This window comes from Cynoglossus semilaevis, chromosome 14 (assembly GCF_000523025.1).
Source record: "Cynoglossus semilaevis isolate Cse_v1.0 chromosome 14, Cse_v1.0, whole genome shotgun sequence".
Classification (NCBI taxonomy): domain Eukaryota; kingdom Metazoa; phylum Chordata; class Actinopteri; order Pleuronectiformes; family Cynoglossidae; genus Cynoglossus; species Cynoglossus semilaevis.
In genome coordinates this window covers 1,743,789-1,768,362 of record NC_024320.1, presented here as the reverse complement: position 1 = coordinate 1,768,362, position 24,574 = coordinate 1,743,789, and the positions used below count along the sequence as shown (strand labels likewise).

The window sequence follows — 24,574 nt, the reverse complement described above, 5'->3', positions numbered from 1 at the left end:
GCCTGCAGACATGTTTTCAGTGAATCAGCTCATTAGAGAATCCAATGCAAACCCTACTGTATATGGTATTTGTTGCCTAAGATTAACCAACAGCTGTCTCTGTTCACAGGTCGATCTATGCCTTGTATGAGGGGGATGTGACAGTGAAGGGAATTCCCGGTTATCGCTTTGTGCCTCCCAGCGAGGTCTTTGCTAACGACACGGTGAACCCAGCAAACGCAGGCTTCTGTGTTCCTGCTGGGAACTGTTTGGGCTCCGGAATTCTGAATGTCAGTGTATGCAAACAAGGTGGGACGTGACCCTGGTGTCTAGGACATTTTCTAGAATTGTTGTTTTTATTCCAGTCTTGCTTTTTTTCTCTCTCTCTGTGATATTATTTTGACTGTGTGTGCAGGAGCTCCCATAATAATGTCCTCACCACACTTCTACCAGGCGGATGAGAAATTTGTCAAAGATGTGTTTGGTATGAATCCCAAAAAGGAGCACCATGAGACTGTCATTGACATCAACCCAGTAAGTGGCTGCTGTTTTTCTCTCATCCTGTTTCCATTATTCTGTACATTATACCCACTGGACATTTAACCAAACACTACAGATCATCTGTGTTCTGATTCATCCTTCTTCTAACAGGATCTGTCTTTATGTATCAGGTTTAAAAAATGTTTGATTTTTTTTTTGATGGTTTGGCATTTTTATTAAGCTAAAAGTTAACTCAAAATAGCCAAGTGTAACTCTTTGTTCAGAAACGGCCTATAATACATAAAAAGTGCTAACACCTTGACTAAATGTTAACCTCAATTACACTAATAAAATCCAAAATTGACCCAAAATTAAGAAAAAAAGTAACGTCCAATCATGTCTAAAGGCTAGCTTTGTCAAAGACGAATCATGAAAGTGCTGAAGTGTTCATAAATGTGACTAAGTAAAAAGTACATGAACTTGATGTACTTGATATGATACATGAATGTGACTAAGTAAAAAGTACATGAACTCTGAGGTGCATACGAGTACAGTTTGGTATTTTCCGATCTAACCACTAGGTGGTGATATACTTTAGGTTTTTCATTCAGCAGTTTTCAACCACTGGTTGATGGGGTGTGTGCGTGCGTGCGTGGGTGTGTGCACTACCACCTTACATAAGGCAGATTGAAATGATAAAAATGTTGATACAGTTCAGGCAATCGTTTGTAGCAATAGTAGCTGAAGATTGGCTGACAGTGTTGGACCTACGTTCTCAGCATAAGGTCACACCCAGGCACCTTTGACTTTCTTGAGCAGGAAAAAAAAAACCCCATAAGAGTATTTTGGCCTTCATTATCTGATTAATTTTAAAGCCTTCAATTATAATATTGTTCCTAGCATTTATTAATTGAACTTTACGGCCTACCAATATTTTTAAATTCATAGGCTGTAAAATAGTGAAACAAGCTATAAGATAACAGTAGTGTGAGCTCTTTATTCACAGACAGGGCCAGTGATGCCTTCAATGCCCTAGTAAAAAGAATTGTAACAACCTGTTTGACAAGACGTCATAAATATGGTTAAGGGTGTGAATTATATTTAAAAAAGCACATTATAAGTTCATTATGTGCGGTCCTGTCTCTGTGTAGCTTTCAACTGTTGACCTCAGCTCTGGCTGACACAACAGCTTTGTTTGAAACCAGAATTGCATAACGAGGGTCTATGCATTTCTCCATCCCCTTTTCCTGTTTCATAAATTGTGGTTTACTTACTTGTATATAAATAACTAACTTACTTGTGTTTTGGCATCACAGGGAGTACAGACCCATGGAGGAAATAAACTTCCTGGAAAATGGCACTAAAGTAGCTTCCATCAACACCAAAACCTACATTTTTGAACCAAACATTAACCAACAGCTGTCACATTAACAGTGTAGAAAAATATATTGTTGTGTTAATAAAACAGTCACTAATTTCTAATATTAGCACTAGAAATCTGATAAATGTTCATACTGATCACTGCTATTGTAAAATATTAACACATATTAATTAATTAATATTAACATATTAATTATGACATCCATTGTTGTAATTTCTGCTCTATGTACGCTCTGAAGCAGCAGTGGACCTTAAGCCAGTGGTTCTCAATTATTTTCTGTCATGCCCCCGCTTGGGGGACAAATGTTTTCACGCCCCCCTTCGCCCCGCACCTCCTCTCCCTCAACCCTGCAAATTGAAATACTGTAGAGAAACTGATAACATGTATATTTTGTATCGCTACAAACCACTGTATGAGTTGCTGCCACCTAGTGACCGGAGGCTCGTTATCATTCAAGCATTACAGCAGTGGTACACTTATGTCCTTCCCCCCGTGGCCCCCCTGGCACCTCGCTCCACTTTTTGAGAAGTACTGCCATAAGGCCATTAAATGCTTTTTAAGCTCCCGAGGGCCACACAAAATGACTTGGTGGGCTGCATTGGCTCTGCAGGCCTTGAGTTTGAGTTTGTTTTAAGCTATTAAGCTTAAGTTTCTACTTAACCTCATTCTTGCTGTTAACATGTTTGTTTTTGCAGCTGACAGGAATCATTCTGCATGCAGCAAAGCGGCTCCAAGTCAACGTGTACGTGGAGAAGATCCCCAGCTTCAGGTAAAGGAGTAAAAATACTGCTTATGTTTTTGTTTTATTGGTACAGTCCTCCCTGTATTGACTTTAAGGGAAACTGTATGACTGTACATGTTGGCAAGGTTGTCCGTAGTAGATAAGTGAAATAACTTTGCCACCATCATCACTGTGAATGGACTTTTGGACACTGCCAGTTCACCTGTGAAGATATAAACAGCAAACAAAAGCTTTGTGTCCAGAGTGGGAAATAATAGTACATTTACTGAATATACATTAGAATTATTTTAATTTTAATGCATCTTTTTAAATCTTGGGTTTGCCAAGTTTTGAAATAGGATCAAAATTCGAAGTTCAAAATTATGATTAAAATCACCACACACAAACAACTGTATTCCTTCACAATTAATATTATATATATTAATTATATATATTATTCTTGTTTTCAGTCAAACAGGAAATGTGAGGACGGTGGTTTTTCCTGTGGTGTATCTGAATGAGGTATGTGAACAAACACACACACACTTTTGTCATGTGGTAAAAACAGGTTTCTGGAGAACAATTCCAATTTTAACAGTCCTTGTCACTTCTCTGTGATACTTAATGGTACATACAGTATTGTGTTTATTGTCCAGCCCTTCCTCTTTGTTGATGAGAAATATTTTTGAGATGTGGTCTCTTTCACAACCTTCTCAGAGTGCTGTCATTGACGACACGTCAGCCATTACGCTGCAAGCCGTTGCTGTGGTAAAGAACGTGGTGGAGAACATCCCCTTCATGCTCATCGGTCTGGGCATCCTCCTGGGAGGAATCTTCATGGTCCTCATGTGTCGACTCAAGGTCCCAGAGGTGAAGTTATAAACACATTGAATTTTTTCAGTACAAATTGACCTGGAGCCTGGATTTGACTCTTGATTTGACTTGTATGTAATAACAATTCAAATCCTCTTTGAACAGGTTGTACATTTTAAATACTTACTTTAAATCATTTTTACGACAGACTCGCTGGAACTCGTTTAACATTTGACTGACACATTATCGCCCCGAATTGGTGGAAAGCAGTATTATAACTCCCATTTTCATGGATAGCAGTAGTATTGTCTCTATTGTCTTAAACTGATGACCAATGTGTCCCTGCGGCCTTCAGGTTCCAATTATGGGGCTCGTGGCCCAAACGTGAACCACAGCCCTATGGTTTAGAATAATTGATTTAGATACAGACGCAAATATGAATGAAGAAAAATGTTGTCAAAGGCCACTACGCTACTCTACTCACTGTTTGTGAGACATTAAACACCTGAAAAATGTCCTTGAGGTAAATCTGGCAAAGATTAACACATACGTGTTATATTTGTATTTAATTGTGTGATAACTAACAGTATAGGCAATCTGCCTTTAATCATGGGTAAATATACAGTTTATATGCAATATAAATATGTAAATTGTTGAATCTTGTCATCAACTCTTTCCTTTTTTCATTTTCCAGGGCACTGCTGACGAACGACAGCCCCTGCTTTCATCATAACACTGAACAGGAGGACAAAATTCCTTTTAAACCTTCATCAGCTCTGTGCTTTGTACCTCTAAATCTCCAAGTAACCTGTTGATAGTATTCAGATGCCAACTAGAGCTATGCCTTTTAAAACGGATTTTATTTTATAGTGTTCATTGCTACTAGTTTATTAATTTTGAACTTGTAATGAAGCTGATGTTGCTTTTCAGAGCAATTTGTTACTTTAATCATATGTCATTGTTTTATTTTATTTTTTAAAAAACAGCATTTTAAATTTAAATTGATTGTTCTCTTAAAGCAGGGGCCCAAAAGTGAAGTTTTAGTTTGTTTTTTTTTTTTAATTAATATTTGCAAAGTTGCCAATTAGGATTATTTAAAATGGTCAGATGACATCATCTGGCCAATGTGTCTGTCTGTGGTCAGAGGTTTTACCCCTGCTCCAATCCACATAGGCACAAAACTCCACTGAACGTTTTTATAGACAAACACTCTAATTCCTAAAAGATCACTGTTTTCATTAAGCAAAGACAATAAAACTCAAAAGTAGTGCAATGTGTCCACAGATTAAGAAAATGTTAAAATGGAAATAGGAACCCATGGGTTAAGTTATGTTTTGTGTATTGATCTGTTGAACTTCACACATGACCTCCACCTAAACTCATCAGTGTCATCATCAGTGCTCCTGTGTGCTGTGTACATACAGATATTTTTCATCTGCGGCACTGATTTTATTTCAGACCTCTCACACGTAATCTCTTCGTATAATGCGCACGTTCTTTCAGAGGAGTGTGTCAAATGTCCTGACCCTTTCGTAGCAGTCTGTAAAAATGTGCGGAAGCACAATGGGAATCGTCTGCACCTTGAGTTTGTATGTTGTTGGTTTTTTAAGTGTTATTTCTTACAAATCAGAAAATGACTGCATTGGCATTCTGAAATCACAGAAGTCCATTTTTCTTATAAAAAAAGAAAAGAAAACATTACCGTAAAGTACCGCGACTTCTACTGCATGAGAATACTGTACCCTATAACCTTACAAGACAACCGGTCATATGTATGGATAACCTAACAAATCAGTTGCTATTTCTGTAGGATGGCTTGAGTGTATAATAGTATCACTGACTGTATTATGGAACTGTTGTATTATCAGCTTCCTGCTAACGTGCACTATACTGATGAGTGTTTGCCAAAGTTTCCTTCGCAGGTATAAGCCATAATAGTTGTTTTGGCCAGTGTAATTTTTTTAATTTTTTTTATTAAGCAGTTGTATTGTTTGGCTTCCTCATGTGAACTTTGTTGTGTTTGTGTTTGTTGAATGTCAAAGGTGATGTTGTTTACACCACTAGTAGAAGTTGCATTAGCATGAAATCCACAGTTTATCCTCATTAGGTCACATACTGATAGTTTGCACAAGGACTTTTCACCACTTCAATAAACTCAGTGTGATTCTCGGGCGTGTTTCAGATTTCATCCACACACACACTGGGGTTAAGCTGTGTTACATATATATATATATATATATATATATATATATATATATATATATATATATATATATATATATGTAACACAGTAATGCTTTTTTAAATTGAAGGCTGACCTGAGGTTTATTTTTCAGCTTCATTAAGGACCAAACTTTGGAGTTTGATTTGTTACATTGTGAGACTGTGGTAAGAACAAAATTTTAGACTAACGAATGTAAGTAGAGTGTAAAGTATTGGCCAACATCTCATAAAGATCCAAATGGAACTGAACCATTCCCTATATTGAGACTAAAATTAATTTAAAAAATGTATACACTTTGCGCGTAGGTGACACATGGGTAGGTTTCACTTTAATACCTCCGACGTGGAGTTGTCCTCAATTACTGGGGTAAAGTGTACTTTGTCTTCCTGAAGATAAACTGCAACTTCTGTTGTCGTTAAACACTGATAAGTATTTCCAGACCAAAAGGTTAGCATCATTGACTTTGACTTGACTCTTCAGGTCAGTCCATCTGCCTCACTGGGCTCCGGTCTGTGGATATCACACTGATAAATAATTAATCTTAATATCTGACAGAATCTAACTCCTCCCAGATCTGAATAAAGTCTTTAATACGTAGTGAGAGAAGACGCTGATCAGCAGAGAAATAGTTCTTTTGACTTTGACACACAACATGAAGACTCTTCAGGAGAAGATCGCTGTTCTCTCAGTTTTACTCGCTTTACTGTGTACTGTTCAGGTAAGTTATAACAATTTCACCCAAAAGCAATCATACCAGAACATGTGCTGGAGCTGACCTGGTAAACGTTAGTTAATTTACAGATGTTTGTTTTTACATTTGTCCATAGGTTAGTTCGATGCCTGTGCCTGAAGACTGGAACGGTTTGATCCATAGAACCAAACGTTCACTGTTGTGGCGCTGGAACAGCATGAAGCCCATTGGTTCCAGCTGTAGAGAACACTCAGAGTGTGGCACCCAGTACTGCAGGTAATTTAAAAAAAAGTCACATTATTGTCTGATACCAATAATATTCCCAGGTGTTTCCAGATGAATTTTAAATGATGTCATTTTTTTTTTCTCGTCTTATATTGAATTACCCAACATGACAACAACAACCTATCTTTAGTTATTTACTAGCTATTTCTTTTGATTTTTAAAAAAAAAAATTGCTTTATTATTTGCTCATCGCTGAATGTTTTGAACATTTCTCCAACTATTAGTTTTTTCCGTGTTATTCCTTACGTTTTCCCTCTTTCTACTTTTATCTATTTTCTTTCTCTGCTTCTGACTATTTCCTGGTCATTTTTAATTTTTATTTCTATTACTGCTTGTAAGCTGAAAGTGTTATTTAAATTTAAAGCATATGCAATGTGCATGTTGCACGTAACGACAACATGTGCAACATTTGTTATGCATTAAGCAAATAGGTTAAGTACATTTTTGTTGAAAACTTTCCCACTTCAAAAAGTTTAGAGTTTTGAACACTTTTATTTGTGATGTTGAACCATCGATCCAAATATTTCTGTAGTACACGAACTTGTTTATGCAGTTGTGTTCATGTGCGTTTCACATGCTGGACAAAGTCACAAAGTAATTACACTGCAATAAACTGTCTCTTATCGTTACAGGAAAAATACATGTTCTTTCTGGCTTTACACCTAAACAAGAAACACAAACTCAACTCCCACTCTAAGGAAACCTGTTTGCACAACCTGCTTCCGTCATTATGAAATGGACCTAAGATACCTGTTAGAAAATAAAATCTGGCAATATATAAGAGATGATATTCTGGCTTGATTTCTAAAGACATGTTGCACAATTTACAAGTTTCCTACAAGACCCTGCAGCAAAACAAGGTTGTAAAAGAAAGAATATAAAGTGTTGCTGTCAATTTAGTTCTTGTTCTTTACTATTTCCAAAAACACACTATTTCTATGTATTTGAACTTGTTTCTTTAATGGGAAAATATATTCTTACCCCCAGTTTACTTTTCATGTTATTGTCATGTATTTATTTATACATTATTGTACAGGCGTAAATATGCATATGTTTGATATACAATAAAATGGGTTGTTTCAACTATTAAACTACTAATTACTAATGCATTAAAAATCAAGAATCCTCCCTAAATCTCCTGAATTAACGTATGTCGTAGACATTTTTCTTCACATTAGATACCAGCTACCCTATGCTTCTTACAGGCTCTCACGACGTGTCCTGTTAGTAGTTTTAAGCATTTTTGGCCATTATTATTATTATTAATTTTGCAAAGCGTTCTCGTTTTTTGTGTTTATTCGGAGCGACGTTTTGCGATAATTTGGTAAGTTGAAGTTTAACGTTTGGCTAAACTGTGGCTAAGTTGGCTCAACTGCTAATTGTTAAAGTAAACTTTTCATTAGTCTTATTTCCTTTACATTCTTCAATTTCCTCAGCTAACATAAATTTTTATTCTTCGGACAAACATTCCTTTATTACTTATGTTCTCATTTTACCATATCTGTAATTTTACACCACTTCCGCTTGACTAGCAGAACGTACTTCTGTTATAAAATGCCATGTCAGTAGTATAAACTAAAAACTAATTCGTTGACAATGACATGGTTTAAATATTTTAAATAACGTGGAAACGCGGCAGCTGGTTGCTCCTGGAATACAATATAATTTAGTCTTATTAAATATTCTTTATAAATAGAAATACATATTAAATTAATTTTAATTAATGTGTTCACAAGTTGGTTTGCCAGCACAGTCATTCTCAGTTATACCACTAGAGGTCGTACTGAACCAGGTTTAAAGTATATGAGTCTGGCTTTAATTGTAGTGTTATACAATAATTACGTATTTTGTGTTTGTAGTGTTTATACGTATAAGTTAGAACAGACTATTTAAGTAAAATTACGTAAGTTTCTTATTTGAATTAATCCTTTTTTTAGTCGGAGGATTTCTATCGGTATTATGTCGTTCGCAAATGTGTCGTTTATCTAGTGTGATTGATTTAAATGTATTCACGTCAAAAAATAAAATAGGCAAACATTTTTTTTATTTGTCATTATCTGAAGGAAAGTAGCTCCTTTTTAGGCACCTACGGATTCAGGGATATTTATTCTTTGCCAGTTCCGTATTTGTGAATGCAGCCATACATTTACAGCAGTTTCTTTTCTTTTTTCACAACTGCCACCTTTAACTATTTGCACAAACACTGAATGCACTATTAAATAGCCTTGAACTGTTTTGGGGTCTTTAACTGTCAGGGGCACCTCTTTCCTCATTGGTCAAAGCTGTTTTGACGTCACATCTACAGCAATGGAGCACTGCTAAGGAAGAGAAGGCAGGCAGAGGAGGTGTAGGCAGAGGCAGCAGCAACGGCGACAGCATGAGTAAAACCCGTCCACACAGGGACCGTAGCTCCCCTCTGGACCTCAGTGGCCCTTCTTTTGGACATTCACTGTTCTCCACAGGAAGGAAGTGCTGGTAAAATCTGAAATGCAGATTTGACTTTGCAGCTGTGTGAAAGCTGCATTTTTTTTTCTTTCGTGTAATTTTTAGTTATCTGATGTTGGCTGCAGCCGCAAACCAAAGTCACCTGGAGAAGTGATGCACCGGACCTGGAGGACAACGGCTTAGACTAAAGACTGGTTTCAAGTAGGTGATGAGCAATGTGTGTTTTTTTCTGAATGTATTTGATTTTATAGAGGAGATATGTACAGGATTGGTCTACTTTAGTCACATTACACAAAATATTTGTTTCATAGGTCTTCAAAATACCACCATCTCTTATTAGACCTATGGTTTATCTGGACCTTTCTTTATTCAACAAACTCAAATTTCTCTGTTTTATCTCACTTTAAGTCAAATGCAGGTACAATTATATGTCTTGAGACAAACAGGCTGGATATTATAAGCATATTTAAAAACATTCACACTGCAGCTGAAATGGCCCAAATCTCATTTGTTTATGGGCTACATACCGAATTTGTTTGTGATGGTGTGAACACCACAAATCCTATTTCTAACTATCTGACCCAGTCCACATTCAAATATGGTCCTGAATGATCTTGAATGATATTGATCCATAAAATATGACTCTTGGTACACTGAATATGACAAATAGCATGGTTGTGTTCTGGCGTAGTGGGATGCAGCCTGTAAAATACATATACAGGGGGTCCTCGATTTATGTCTATGTATTTATAGGTATTTAAGTACCTATTTCACTCACCTATGCTAACACAGTGGTAACATCATAATCTAGGACATAAAAGCATCGGAAGTGTCTGACTTACACCTGGGAGCCATAATGAAGTTCCCCCCAAAAAACAACACAAATAAAATAAATCAAATGTACCAAAAACCAATGTGTGGAGTACAACTGGTGAATGTAAACAAAACTGTCTAACATGTATAGCAAAGTGTGACCATTTGCCAACCACCACTCATTGTTGTTTTAATGCCGTACGTCTGAAGTTTATAGGAGATGGCGATTGTAGCATGTATTTACATTTATTGGATTACAAATGGGTCGATGTCACCTCTTCTGCGGGTCACTTAAGGGCAGTGGGCTGTTCACAGCAACTCTGGTGGTGGCATTTAATTTATAATGTGAACCATTCAAAAAGCATCTAGTTAAACATTTAGAATTAGCAACAAAGACATGCAGTCTGAAGGTAGAACTTCAAGTAACATGCTAGGTCATTTTGGTGGCCCACGTAATGTTTACTTTAGTATATGGTCTACAACAGTGCAGGTGGGGTGGGGATCCCGGGGGGGGGGGGGGGAGGTGAGATGCCGTGGGGTTGGGAAATTTGGGTGTGAGAGGCTTTCGATGGAATATGGCTCTAGTACAGTGTTTTCTATAGATAAGAAAATACATATTATCGGGCTCTCAAAGTATTTTAATTCAGGGGGTTGAGGTGAAAATATTTCTATCCCTAGGAGGCATATGGCAGAAAATAATTGAGACACTGCCATGTACTTTTCTTTTCTTTTGACTCAAACAAGGATCCTGATAAACAATTATTAAACTGAAGTCACATATATGTATATCTATGTATATATACATATACATATATATGTATATATGTCCTCAGTTTGTCCCCAGTGCAGTGAGGCAGCAGCAGCTCCCAGAGCTCACTCTGCCTCACTCTTGACAGAACCACAGTTAGACAGGGTGATGACAGAATCAGCCTGACAGGCATTTCCGAGTGACACCAAGTGGACAAGTTAATCAGAATCATGTCAATGTGCTGTAGACACAGTGGAGACTCATTTGATGTTTGAGCTGAGGCTTCTAGCAGCGATTGCATGGAAAACTCACACATACTGCAGAGTGCAGTAGTTAGTCCTCTGCAGATAGACCGTCAGTCACACTGGCCTGCTATTGAACTGTTGGCAAAATAGAAATGGAGACATCTGTCTTCAGTGCTCAGAGATATATATTTATTTTTACATTTAAATCTATTTTATATGGACAGCTTTGCCTAAATTTGTGACTGATGCTGGGGTAATTTGTGCTATCAACATGTATTTATTTTCATATGTATTTTACATGAACAGCTTTTCTTACATATTTGATGCATATCTGATGCAGGGGCAAGTTTTGCTCTCTTGTTTTTATATCTATGTATTTTTTATATTTATATTATATGGGCAACTTTGCTTACATATGTGACTACGTAGGGCAGAATGCTGATGTTTGTTCAGGTTTTTCAGACTAGAGTCAGCATATCACATATCTTGTTTTTTTGGTCTGTCTTCTTGCTTTTTGTTTTTTTTCCATCTATGTACCCACCCACCAAATTACTAAATACTGCACAAGCCTAGAAAGAGCAAAAGTAATAAAATGTCCCAAAAAAGTTAGCAATAAAAAAAACAACCAAAGTATATTCACATTCTACATATTATTAAACAATAATTGATCAGACCATGTTAAAATTTAACACCTGCTCTCCCCCTGTGTTTTGATTGGACCGTACAGTCTTAGTAACCCTGTTCTGGGTGGGACGTTTTTTTTGACAGAACCATGTTGTCTGGATCTGGCAGTGTGTGACTGTGTCATTTTTGTTTTGCCTATTTGTTGCCATGCTGATGTTGTTTTTTTAGCACCAGGGAGGATTGTGTTCAGTGTTACTCTGGTCTACATTTTGTACACATACCGTCCATACAGAGGTGGAATTTGAGCCATAAACTGAGGTCTGTGTCTGTCATGCAAATCATCAATTCTTACATTTCATATGTTTTATTTTACAACAAAGCGTTGTGAAATATGAGCATTGAAAAACTATTTATAGTTGAAACTCATCATCATATTTCTATATGATGGTGTGTAGGATGATTTGTAATGAGGATATTTACTACTTTTACATGTCTAAATAAGTTACTTACATCCTTATCCTAATGATCCTTTCAAGGTCTACCCTGACATTTATGAATGTTGACTTCTTTGGTCATTAACTTAAAGTGGGCTGTATGATGTATTTATTCTCATCAGAGGTGGCAGAGCCTCTCTGCAGTGCAGCTGCCCTAGTTACAGAGCAGCTGAGTAAGTGTAAGGAGCTGTGGTTGGTCCAGACACAGAGGAGAGGAAGAGAGGCAGGGGGAGGAGGAAAGGAGGGGGTTGTAATGGTTGACTGAATTATCAGGAGTCGGCTGTGTTGTGAACCAGATTCCCAAAAAAAAAGGCAGGGCCTCAGATTCCAGCCTCAGACAGCTGAAGAGGAGTCTAAATAAGTTACTTACATCCTTATCCTAATGATCCTTTCAAGGTCTACCCTGACATTTATGAATGTTGACTTCTTTGGTCATTAACTTAAAGTGGGCTGTATGATGTATTTATTCTCATCAGAGGTGGCAGAGCCTCTCTGCAGTGCAGCTGCCCTAGTTACAGAGCAGCTGAGTAAGTGTAAGGAGCTGTGGTTGGTCCAGACACAGAGGAGAGGAAGAGAGGCAGGAGGAGGAGGAAAGGAGGAGTTTGTAATGGTTGACTGAATTATCAGGAGTCGGCTGTGTTGTGAACCAGATTCCCAAAAAAAAGCCTCAGACAGCTGAAGAGGATAGTTCCATATTTTCATTGTCTTATTTTCAATCGGGTTTGATTTTACCGCAGTCACACAGCATTTTATTTTCTTCAAAATTATGCTTTTGGATTTGTGCTGTGCTGTAATCCAAATGAAGATGTCGCTGAGGCGAGGAGAAGTATATGTGGTTAAACTTGAAGACACAACTACATTAATACTTTACCTGATGACTTTCGGAAGGTTACTTTTTTCTCTCTCTCTGCGGCAAAACAACGCATGTTCTAACTGGTCACTTATTCAGTCCCTGCCCGTTAGTCAGCAGTTTCAAATGCAAGGCAACATTGCAAGTTAGTAGCAGGAATCGTGACATGCAGCTGGACATGGGACGCTGTTTTCCTAGAATGGTCACAGAATCACTGCCTCTAATCTGACAGCTGCATGAAATATATACTTACCAAACAATCTCTATTGCAGGGGTGCCCACACTTTTCTGGGTTCAGAGCCACTATTGGAATAAACAGGCTAAAGTGATCTACCTACATTGAAAACGTTAAATATATATTCTAATTTTATAAACAGAAGACACTATATACTATGGTGCACTCTGATTCAATTTTTACAGTATATGGTCACTACTACACTATTTTATTTTCATCACCTACCAGCGCTCCCTTCATAATCTACTGTTCGATCCCCATCTACTTATTGGGAACCTCTGCTCTATTGTATTAATTGATATCTGGTGTGAAGAACAGGCTGAAGGAATTCAGGTTTAAAATCAATAGCCTTGAAAAAACTTCACAGTTTTATGTTTGACCCTTCCTGATATTCTACTCTAACCAGATTCTGATTCTTTTTTGTCTAGGGTTGAAGTATGGGGAAAGATTTCCTGCTCCAACTTCATTCAGAGATATGATTGGAACATCCGGTCTCTCAGGGGACACTTTGATTGCCTGCCACTTCCCCGTCGTTCAGCTTCCTACATGGCAACTTCCCGTCCAGGCCTTGTGCAGCTCTGCTAAAAGACCTGGTCGTCTTTGTCCGGCAGGACTGACTCGAGCGGCGTCACTCCCAGAAAAGGGCTCCTCCAACCGAGAGAACACCTTAACTATCGGCCGAAAACACTTCTCCAGCAGCTACGGCATTCTCAATGAGGACCGGACAGAGGAGGAAGGAACCAGTGACAGCAGTGGGAGAAATGACCTTAACTCCTCGCCTGAGGAGACGAGTTTGTACGCAAAGAAGGAGAAACAGGGCAGCGTGCGATTACGCAACTCATTCCTGGCCAGTGCAGAGCTAGATGATGATGAGGAAGATGAAGACAGTGATAATTTGCACAGATATTGTGAAGATTCCTCTTTTGTTTTGCACGGGAACACAAATTGGAGACTGAGTAACGGTGACAGAAATGATGCAATGCCTGACGGAGACCTGGATGTTGACTGGGCCAATGAAGGGACCAGACTAGACACAGATTGTGAACAGGACTGGCTCTGTACCCGTCTGGGCTCTCAGTGTTCACCAGAGTTTCTGTCCAACACACAGTGTGTCAGCGACTGTAACAGTTCTTGTAACAGTTCTGATGGCATCTTGGTTAACTTCTGCACAATGTACAACAGAAGCAACAATCCTGCCACGCCTCTGGACCTCAGCAGTCCAGCGATCCAACCCTCCCAGCCGTGTGATGGATCTGTCTTTCTAAACCTCCATCCAGTCCCTCAGTCTTCAACTGAGGGCCTAGAAGAAGAAGACATGACCATGAACCCTTCACAGAATGAGGCTTGTTCTCCTTGCGACCTCCACCCAAACCTCGGCCTCCTCTCCCTGGAGCCTCTACCTTCAGGTCTCTCCTCTCTGGAAGTCTCAGACCTGGCTGCCTGTCTCCAGAGCCAGCCTGCACTGGACATGGGGACCAACCAGAAGTACTACAAGCTGGTCACATACGACCTCTTGTCCCAGACACCCAGTCCAGCCGGGTCTGGTCTCACCAACTGCCAAGATGATCAGGACAGAAGTAGCTTCTACCATTCTTCAAACAATTACAAGAATACAGATCAACACAGAGAAGAAATCCAGGTATTTGTCCTGTCTGTGTTCTTTTAAGTACATTCTACAAAAACATAACAAACTGACGCTAAAACAGATCTGCCAGGCCACACAGCAAAAAGGGAAACTGTATCAAACGCTCAAAACAAATCTGGTCCAGACTTATTGCAGCTTATCTGACACTTAATGAAGTTAAAAGGTATTGAATTCCTTGATCCATATTGAAGACTTTATTTGGCGTACATGGTTCCAAATTCTTAATAAATGTCAAGACAAAAGAAGCAGGATTTAGATCTTATTCCAACACTAAAATATAAAAACATTAATGAGTGCATCCATTTTTCATTTTCAGATTGTATTAAAAGCCTCTTGTGGCACAATTAAAATGATTGTAAATAATTGATTAATTTTGGTTACTGTTGGTCATCAAGTTCATTACAGTTCTAAAATGTCTAAAAATGTCTCCCATACGCAGCTGCAGGAACTCTGTCAACAGATCTGTTTCATGGCATTTAGAGCCAACCTGCTCATTTACTGTGTATTGATTAATCGTCAGCAAAGAAACATGAGATAATTAGGGAGCACACACAGTAGTACGGCCTCTAATACAACCAGTGGACAATGTCAAGGATAAAGAGAATCTACCGTAAGTCTACTGTACTTCTTTCTGCTCCTTCAGCCTGAGGGTGATGGACTGAAGAACCAGACGTTCTCCTCACCTCAGTGGTCCAAGGCAGAGGACCACTCTCAGCCTGATTGTGACCAGATTGCAGCCACATCCACTGACCATGCTCCCTGCAGGAATAAGCTGACAGCCAGTCAGTGTAGACCACACAGCAGTAAACACCAAGGCGAGAGTGGAGTGTTCACACAGCCATCTGTGACGGTGAACCAGGAGTGTTGTACTACTGCTTCTACAGAGAGAGGTACTTTAGACCTGGTTCAGAATTTCTTTGTTTTCATGGATCTATGATAAAAAATAAGTGTAAAGTTGGACTGGAGCAGGTGTATATATATATATCCATCTTCTGTGTCCTTTCAGGTGCATGTTCTTCAGAAGATGCTGTTTTTCGCTACAGTAAAGCTCAGAGGCCGACCTCACTTCCCATTCAGCCTTTTGTTCTAAGTCCTGCTGCAGACAGAGCCCAGTCCAGGGCTCAGCACCTGGGCTGTCTGCTGGAGCAGTTCATGAACCCAGACAGCAGCAGGTCTACTCAGTCCCAGCAGCGATTCAAGGGCAAAAGAAGCCGATGCTTCTCCAACCTTCAGCTATCGCCCCTGGGAAGCAACTGGCCTCCGTCGAGCCCTGACACCTGCTCCACCTGTACACCAAGCCCAGGCTGCTTCAGGTGTAAAAACACGTGGAAACACATCACCAGAAGCCAAGATCAGAGTCCCTGGACATCAAGAAGCAGCCTGGATCCATCTCACTGTAGTCCGAGGCTTAAAACCATTCATTTGCTGAACAAAAGAGAATCACATTCAGGCCCAAACCAGTCAAACCTTGTTAAATTCCCCACCTACCACAACCTCATCAAACTCCTACCTGAGCAAACCCACGCCAATCTGGAAGACCAAATTCTACATCTGTCCCCAGACCATTCACCTTTTTCTAACACTCCGCCCACTTTAACTGTAACGGCCGCTGACGCTCCTCAGCCAAAATTGAATTTCCTCTCCTCTGCTCCCACTCTGTCACCTTCAGAAGACAAACTCCTACAGCACAGAGCAGCACCTGCAGCTGACTCAGCTGGCTTTTTTCACAGCACCGTCACGGCCGCCTTCTCCTCCTTGGCTCCTCTCTCCTCTCTGAGCTCTCTGCTGTCTGCGGCTGCTTCTGGACTCCACCCACAGGAGAACCAGGTCTCTGGTGCTCACAGTGGGAGACACGCTGAAAGTCAGTCTCTGATGTCCATTGACAGGCCGTCTGAAGAATTCTGCCCCTCGCCTGATACATCATACGAGTCCCTGTCAATCAGCCATCTTCAGAGGAGAGGTGAGGCTCAACCAATAACCACACACTGCTTTAAATCAGCAGGTGACCAACAGTGGAGGGTAAATGAGAAACACACAGCTGCAACATGTCACGTATTCCTCCTTGATCTGTTTGCATATTTACTGATGAGCCTCTGAGAACTGTAATGAAATCTGGCTGTGCTGCAGTATTGCTTTTCGAGGCCCTGAAGGAGCTCCCTTTCAAACATGACCTATTTTTAACTCCCCCCTGCACACGATTGGCTGAGCTGCCTGCTCCTTAGCCTATGTGAGCATGACTGCACGAGAGCAAGAGGCAGAGGGACGCAGTAAGAAGTGGTTTCTTAAGATTTATAACACAAACTCATCATTTCCTTCAAGTGCTGCAATACAGACCACTCCGTGCCAATGTAATTATAGAAATGTGCGCCTGTGCCGGTGGATTATCAGTGGAGGTTTTTGCCACAACAGTATAAGGGAAAGGATGGTGCAGCAGCAGCATCAGCACTGCAGGCAGCAGCATCCACATGCACTAAGAATGAACTGTGACATTTTCAGAGGTTTGTCAGTGTGAGCTGAAGAAAAGCAGGCAGTGAGGACAGCATTTCAATCAGGGTCAATGCTGAAATAGAAATATGAACCTTTTATCTTTGATTTCATTCTGCTGCACGATGATTCATGGAGACGTTCTCTCTTGTCTGGAGTTTAACCCAGTTAACAAAGAACATCTTAAAACATCTCATTTGGTTTTAAAGTCCCTTAAGGGAAAAAAAAGTAATTTCTAAAACATAACCACAACATTACATTATAAAGACATCACTGTGCACTCACTAAGAGGGCCGGAAAAATATTTAACAAGGGATCAGAATAACATTCTCTCATGTACCACTAGAGGGAGCCAACGTCTGCTCACCGTAGTTTGAGAACCACTTCTAATTTATCCAAATACACAGTGAGAGAACGTCTTTTGCCTGACTACTGTTGTCCATTGTTTTTAGGTCTGCTGAGGTCTGTGAGCAGAGCGGTGGATCTGATCATGACTCACTTTGGCAGCAGTAGAGATCCTGATGAAAAGGTACGCTGCTGAGACAGAAGACCTTGAGTGATGTCCCACAGTGGACCTCGCGGGTATTATTTACGCTGAGTCACATTACCTGTGTCAGCAGGATCATGGAGTGGTTTGTATTTCATTTCCCCTCTCCACAGATGCGTCTGGGAAACAGCTCCTGTAGTCCCACAATTGTAGGCCTGGTCCTGGAACATTTATGTCCAACGATCCAGAACATTTTGGACGATGGCCTCATGGATCACAAACTGGACCCCATCATTGGGCAGTGCCCCAACCATTCCTGGACTGTGGTGGAGGTTTCTACCAGGTTCACTATATGTACGTACCATTGGTACTCGAGAGCAATGTGACAAATGCTATGCTGTACTTTTGACTTTCTTTTACACAGGAAGTCACAACTTCACTGGAGAACCTTCAGAGAAGTCCTAAAAATTCTACATCATGCATTTCATATAATAACTGGACTATAATCATGTTTTACAAAGAATCTAACAATAGTAATTAACGCATGTCCAAAAATTATTAATGTGAAACATTTAGGGCAACGTGCATTTCTACAGTTTTAACAGTACCAATTATGGTATTGGTTCTCAAACCATGGTATATGTTCCAATGGTGGTGCTAAGGCTCCCTCTAGTGGTAGATGGGTACTGGTCTCAGCTCAGGGATCTTTACCCCTTAAGCCAATTTGCAACAGTTCCTATTATTTACAACTGAATGAAGTACATCGCAGGTAAAAGTAAAAAAAGTAAATGTTGATACAATTTTACACATCACACAAATCAACATAATGTCAATGTCCTCTTAACCTTAGATCTGTTAATGACAGGTCACTGTTTTTGATTGTGGTGAGTCTGTCATATAAAATACTGATTTTTTTTGTGTCGGAATCAATTATTATCAACATTTAGAACGGTACAACAGACTAAACAAAACAAAAGAGTTTTTTTTTAACTTCCTTTTAAATCTATAGTATTACTACAGTACTTCATAGACTCCACTGTTGTCAGCTGTTGTCTGTGCTGATGCTGGTTATACTGGTAGTACTTGAGGAGACAAATATTTTCTGATTGGCACGTTTGATAAAACTTTGTGAACCACCTGACTCAACTCACAACTGTTGTGATTTGACCACAGGTCCGTTCTCCCGGGTGCTCCACAGTCTGGTTTCCAAAATTCAACAATGTCCTGAGCTCACCAACCACAGTATGAGACTGAGAGCCTTCATCATGGGTTTGCTTAAGTAAGTCCTTAATTAGTGTCAAAAAATATTCTGGAAAAAAAACAGGCTACAAAGTTCTAATGCATTTTTCTATCTTTCAGCTTGAGAGCTCTGGAGTTTTGGCTCACTCACCTTCATAATCAAAAATGTGAGTCAACCACGTTTAATATAGATTTCATGGATGTCTGGTATCTGTTTTTTTAGGTAGATCAACACTGCAGTATCTCAGCAGCCATTATACTGTATGGATTACAGAAAATGGAGCTCATTTAACAGAACTGACCATTTTGAATGTTATCTTCTCAGATGTAATAGCAGCCTACTACCATTCCTGGGCCTTCCTGTCAGTGTCACTGGTCCAGTGTGAGTCCATGTTTGAAGAACTGCTGCTTCTCCTGCAGCCTCTTTCTATGCTGCCCTTTGACCTCAACCTGCTCCTGGAGCCACAGCTCTTGCGTAACAGACTACTGTTATGTCCTGAAGAGCAGGTTCTTCGGTCACCTGGACTCTGCTCAGCCTCTCTGGTGACCAGCTGGCCCCTCCTACGAGCAGACAGGAAGACTAAGGTAGACCCAGGGTTAGCGTCTATCCCAGAGTGGGGTCACAAAGAGCCTGACCTCATGGACAATGTTGAGGAAGGGGAGGACTGTAGCCTGGCTTACGCAGAGAATTGGTCGCAAATAAGTATGAGCAGTGGACAAGAGGAGCCCAAGAACCTTGGCGACTGTGAGACGCCACAGTCGTCTGCGTGTGTCGAGGTGGAGGGCCGGTGTCAAGGCGGGCGCCGCTGGGCCAAGCTGTTTGGATCAGCTAAGACCTCTGACACTGGAGCACAAACCAGAAGGTAAGAACCTACTGTGTAGCATCATAGATGATTGACATGTCACTCTAATACTTATAACCAATCTGTGAATGATTGGTTCCAGGCGACCATCGGAGTGGCTTCATTTGGACCGATCCCATTTTGGAATTTTGGCTCAGTCCATGAAGTCGATGAAGCTGGTCAGGTCCAAAAAAACAAAGACTCATAATGAGGATAAGTAACCAGTGTACGGACTGTTGAGAAACTGTAAGTTTAAGCTGCATGATGCTCATAATGAGGATAAGTAACCAGTGTATGGACTGTTGAGAAACTGTAAGTTTAAGATGCATGATGACAGACACACACACACACTCACACACACTGCTGCTGACATGTTAGACAAGCACAAGCGTCGTGGACCACACTCATCAGGCTCTGCACCAATCCAGTCGGTCAGCAGAGTTGATGGTGACTGTCAGCTGTCAGTAATGTACAGAAACCTAGTTATCGGTACTTAGATAAAAAAGACAGTAAATGGAATATGTCCATTTAATAGTCTTCTATTTGTATTTGTTGATGTCTCTCAGATTGAACACTAACTACAGTTTTTCAAATCTGCCCTTAAGGCTGTCACTGAAGTTATTCATACACCAGAGGTATGATCCCCTAACAACACACACTACTGTAAGTCTCCTGCCAGATGATTCCTTTTATTTCAGTAACCCATTATTGTTTGACTTAGTCAAGGCTGATAATAACTGTATAGTGGATTAGGACAACTTTTTAAATAAGATCTTGATGACACCATTCTCATCTGTACTCATTAACATCCTACCATCCTTTGACTCGTGGGTTGTCTGTGTGTGTATATAGAGCCATGAAAGGGCATCACACTTTCATAATAACAATAACTACAATATATATTTACATATATGTGTACAAACATATATATATATATACTTGCACCAAATGTGTTTATATATGTATGTATACATATATATTCTCACACGGACACATATATATATACATATATATATATAAATATATATATATGTACATATACACGTCTTAATTTTGGTGGAAATAACACCGTCTCAATATGAGTGGGCTGATAGTGAATGAAAAAAGGAATATCTTTTGGTTGCAGTCATATTACAGGAACGGTTTTTCAGATTCTATAAAAGTCTGGTAATTTAAGAAGACTGTTAAGATTACGGGCAACCAAATAGCAAAAGCAGGTGTCACCTTTGATGTTCTGCTAAGATCTCAGGTCCGCTTGATGTTTTTAACTCTTTAGAACATTAGCCTCCCTTGTGCAAATGGATATTTGAAATGTTAGCTGAAAGTGACAGCTTAATAAATGAGGGTACAAGTTGTTGTTTTCCTGATGAATAGCAATCAACAAATGTGAATACTGACCTTCTTTACATCAGTGTGGTGCAAAATGTAAATATTACTTTATTTATTTTATACAAAAAGCTACTGTGTTGTTATACTGTATGTGCAACACATCAGCCTTCTGTGGTGTCAGTAATGTTTGGTCTCTGGAACTGATTTTCTGCATGAATCTACTGTAATGTGCATGAGTAAAAAAAAACCTAAGATGTAAGAATCCTGAGTAGATCTTTAAGTTTTTTAGGTTTCAGGTTTTGTAAGAGCTGGATTTCAGGTTTTTTGTAATCACCGGTGCTGCATGTAGGTGAAGTTTGATTGTTCATTTGCACAGATATGAGCCACCTTGTGGCCGATTCAGGTCATTCAATGTGTGAAAGGTCTATTTTGATAAGACTGGTTGAAGAAGAAGTATAGAATGACATGTGACTTCTGACTTTGCTGATGTTTTTAATGTGAGGTCTGTAAAATAATTTCCCTTTAACCCCTCCCTCCCCCTGATGCTTCTTCTAATGCCCGGAGACAATCAGAACTCTGTAAATAAAAACATGACACTCTGGCCTCTGCTCTTGTTCAATCAACAGTGCCCAAACCTTTATTCCCATGACATACGTTTTTCAGTTTCAGCACCATTTTTGCTCTGTTATCTGCTGTCACTCTGAAGTAGCAATGGAATAAGAAATCGTTTTTGACACACTCTGTCTGTTACTGTCATTAACGGGAATCTGAGTTTCAGGAAACTAGGATCCCCTCGTTGCGGCTCTGCTCCAGTGCGTCTTTGGAAAGTTGACCAAAGGTATGTCCAAACATGAACTTGTGTCCTGTGGAGTGATGTAAAAATAATTTAAGTGTTATGTTTCCTTTTTCTTGGCAGAGCCAAACATTTCTGATCCTAAGACTGTGGAAGAGCGAGTTAGTCAGTGGCACAGACCCGGGATGTGTCCTGTGAAGGATGGAATCACACCACTGTTGGATGGATAGATAGTTGGCAACTGACTTGAAGTACTGTTCTTCTTCCCATGGTGGTTCTGGGATGTGGAGTGCCTTCGCTGCTGCTTTCCAAACTTGATTAACGCCTGGTTGGTGATGACAGGGTATCCTTTTCCAATCAGGAAGCGGGATTTTGGCACATGACCTGTAAATCCTAGAAACATTACATCACACAGTAACTTTAATTTTATTTCATTGTTATACATATCTATATATATCTGATCAATAAATACTGCATTACAGGTTTAGCAGCAGTAGTACCTGATATATAGTATTTGTTGTTGTCGCTGTCATCCATATAATAGGGTGAAACAGGGCTGAAGGACATCAGGGGTTTGTAGGTAATGACTTTGTTGGTGATGGGTGTCAGTGGAGGTTTTGGTCTCTGTACCAGAAGTTGACAGAATTTAAATGAGAACATTCATGACCAGAGATATGACACAGCAGGAAACTCACTGTCTGTGACAGTGGCATCACACTTATTCACTCAAGGGGCCAAAATGTAAAACAGTCTGTGTCAGAGGCCAACCAGAAATGAACATTTATTGAACCCCAGAACCCTAGGAGGCAGGTCGTAAAATTCATTGTCATTGTGGGAGATGTAGTTTATGGTCATTTGTCGATTAACGAATAAATCGTAATCCATACAGTATGTCGTACACGCCCAGAATACTGCCACTGTGTTTAACCCATCCATGTAATGCTAGTATTGACTCTATATTATAGTTATAGAGTCAATACCGGTTCAGTATTAGTTGAATGTAGAATGCTGGACGAAATAATATAACTAAAATGTACAAGGATTAAACCTAAACGTCACAGATAATTTGGCGCATTTGATATATGCCGCCATCTAGTGGCATCAACATAAATTACAGTCGATTCCCTTTAATGCATGAAACAGAAATATTTACATACACTTATCTGCCGTATCTGGCTCACGGGCCGTAGTTTGCACAGGTCTGCTCTAGACTTTTGTTTTGAGATAACCATACACATGTTCAACTCTGGAGGGCCCACATAAAATGATGGGCCAGATTTGGCCCGCGGGCCTTGAGGTTGACATGTGATGTTTATTTGATTTATTTGCTGGGTGATATGATGTGTTTGGCTGAAATAGTTCTGTGTTTTATTTTAGTGCATGTTAGCTCATGTCCCAGTCAAAGACAATGAAACTTCAGCATGGCTAATTAACAAGGGCGAAACTCGTGCTAGGTGTCATGGCAACGTGTGCGTGTGTGTGTGTAAGCAACAGTGAGGAAGAGTTGAGACAGAAGGAGTTACTTCAGAGTGTTGGCTGGAACTCCTGTGGTGAAGTGGCAGCACTGTTGACTGGCGCAGACTCCTGGTGTGCATTTCCTGGTAGAAGTCAGTCAGTGCTCGGCGACAGGTTTCAGAGTAGCCGCAGGAAAAGTAGTTCTGACTTCTTGGAATGAAACCTAAAAAAAAGCATGCCAGGAACTGTGGCTGTTATTCATCTTTGATGACAGATGTGTTTTTTATTGGCAGCACAACAGGTGTGATGACATCTTTTTCTGTGACGGTATGAGACTCTTATGAGTATAAGATAGGATGAGTCATTTTCAAAGATTTGTTTTTGCTTTGAGTAAGAAGAGGTTGAGGCAGAAAAAAGGCTAAAAACAGAACAAAAAAATAGCAGATAATAAAGACAATGTATGTCAACGTACGCTTGAAATATCTAATGATATTTAATAAGGAATATTGTTATTAATTAATGCAGGTGACTTACTGATGCTGTTTATAAACAAGCACAGTTTAGTCATTTATAGTCATTTGCACTGAAACTGAATTACTCCAAAGTAACAATTATTTTATTACTGGCCATTGTATTTCATTATTTTTTTAAATATTACTTTAATCTCCAGTATGTCCAGTATATTCTTTGAAATTGACGTTTGAATCATGGAGTCACGACCCCAAGGTTCAAAAACAATGGTATAGTATTTCTTTCTTTCAGCTGTATTTTTCTTAATGTTCTTTAATGTGCCACATGAGCAGTGAGAGTTAATATTTTTGGATAAGCTGAACAGTGCGGTTCTGGCTGGTTGGCATGAATTCAGTTCAACAACAATACATACAGTAGATAGCAGCAGTTTCCCTCAGAGGCCACTCCCAGTATTGCATCAGAAATCCTTATTGGCATTTATCTCTGTGTGTTTTAAAAAAGTGATGTTACACCTTCTAATTTTTAAAATCTCAACAGTTGACACTACAACTGTTCTAGACGTTTGTGTTTGTCACCTACCCTTTTCTAGCCTGGTCTAATCTGTTAATCTTGATTTTCAACACCTTCACTCACCTGGTCCCGTCTACTTAATATTTCATCAGTTGGTCACAGATTATCTCTTCTTATGTTGCAGTCACTGCTTTATAAAGGCTTATTGTCAGAATAAATGTACAGCCGACAGCACAGCTCATTGATTCCCAGTTGTTTTACATGGAAGACATTGTGAATTAAATATTACCA

At 39.6% G+C, this 24,574-nt stretch overlaps 4 protein-coding genes across 4 annotated transcripts in view; 3 read left to right on the top strand and 1 right to left on the bottom strand.

Moving 5' to 3' along the window:
- The window catches only part of scarb2c (scavenger receptor class B, member 2c), a 9,919-nt gene extending 4,374 nt beyond the window's left edge, over nucleotides 1–5,545 (top strand). Inside the window, exons 7-12 of the mRNA XM_008324343.3 lie at nucleotides 110–288; nucleotides 395–513; nucleotides 2,536–2,609; nucleotides 3,032–3,083; nucleotides 3,279–3,431; nucleotides 4,069–5,545. Of these exons, the coding sequence (XP_008322565.1) occupies nucleotides 110–288; nucleotides 395–513; nucleotides 2,536–2,609; nucleotides 3,032–3,083; nucleotides 3,279–3,431; nucleotides 4,069–4,107 (616 nt within the window). The 3' untranslated portion in view covers nucleotides 4,108–5,545. The remainder of the gene's footprint in view (nucleotides 1–109; nucleotides 289–394; nucleotides 514–2,535; nucleotides 2,610–3,031; nucleotides 3,084–3,278; nucleotides 3,432–4,068) is intronic.
- LOC103389085 (ephrin-A5-like) overlaps nucleotides 1–24,574 on the bottom strand; it is a 1,154,841-nt gene that overhangs the window by 119,751 nt on the left and 1,010,516 nt on the right. The window lies entirely within an intron of this gene.
- On the top strand, nucleotides 5,671–7,607 carry LOC112488101 (liver-expressed antimicrobial peptide 2). Its single transcript, XM_025062771.1, has 3 exons — nucleotides 5,671–6,316; nucleotides 6,426–6,565; nucleotides 7,207–7,607. Exons 1-3 carry the CDS (start codon nucleotides 6,251–6,253, stop codon nucleotides 7,238–7,240), a joined length of 240 nt encoding a protein of 79 aa, XP_024918539.1. The 5' UTR covers nucleotides 5,671–6,250; the 3' UTR covers nucleotides 7,241–7,607.
- On the top strand, nucleotides 8,784–19,986 carry LOC103389079 (iporin). Its single transcript, XM_025062752.1, has 10 exons — nucleotides 8,784–9,220; nucleotides 13,457–14,667; nucleotides 15,317–15,563; nucleotides 15,680–16,633; nucleotides 17,610–17,686; nucleotides 17,818–17,998; nucleotides 18,818–18,923; nucleotides 19,004–19,050; nucleotides 19,209–19,746; nucleotides 19,829–19,986. Exons 2-10 carry the CDS (start codon nucleotides 13,504–13,506, stop codon nucleotides 19,944–19,946), a joined length of 3,432 nt encoding a protein of 1,143 aa, XP_024918520.1. The 5' UTR covers nucleotides 8,784–9,220; nucleotides 13,457–13,503; the 3' UTR covers nucleotides 19,947–19,986.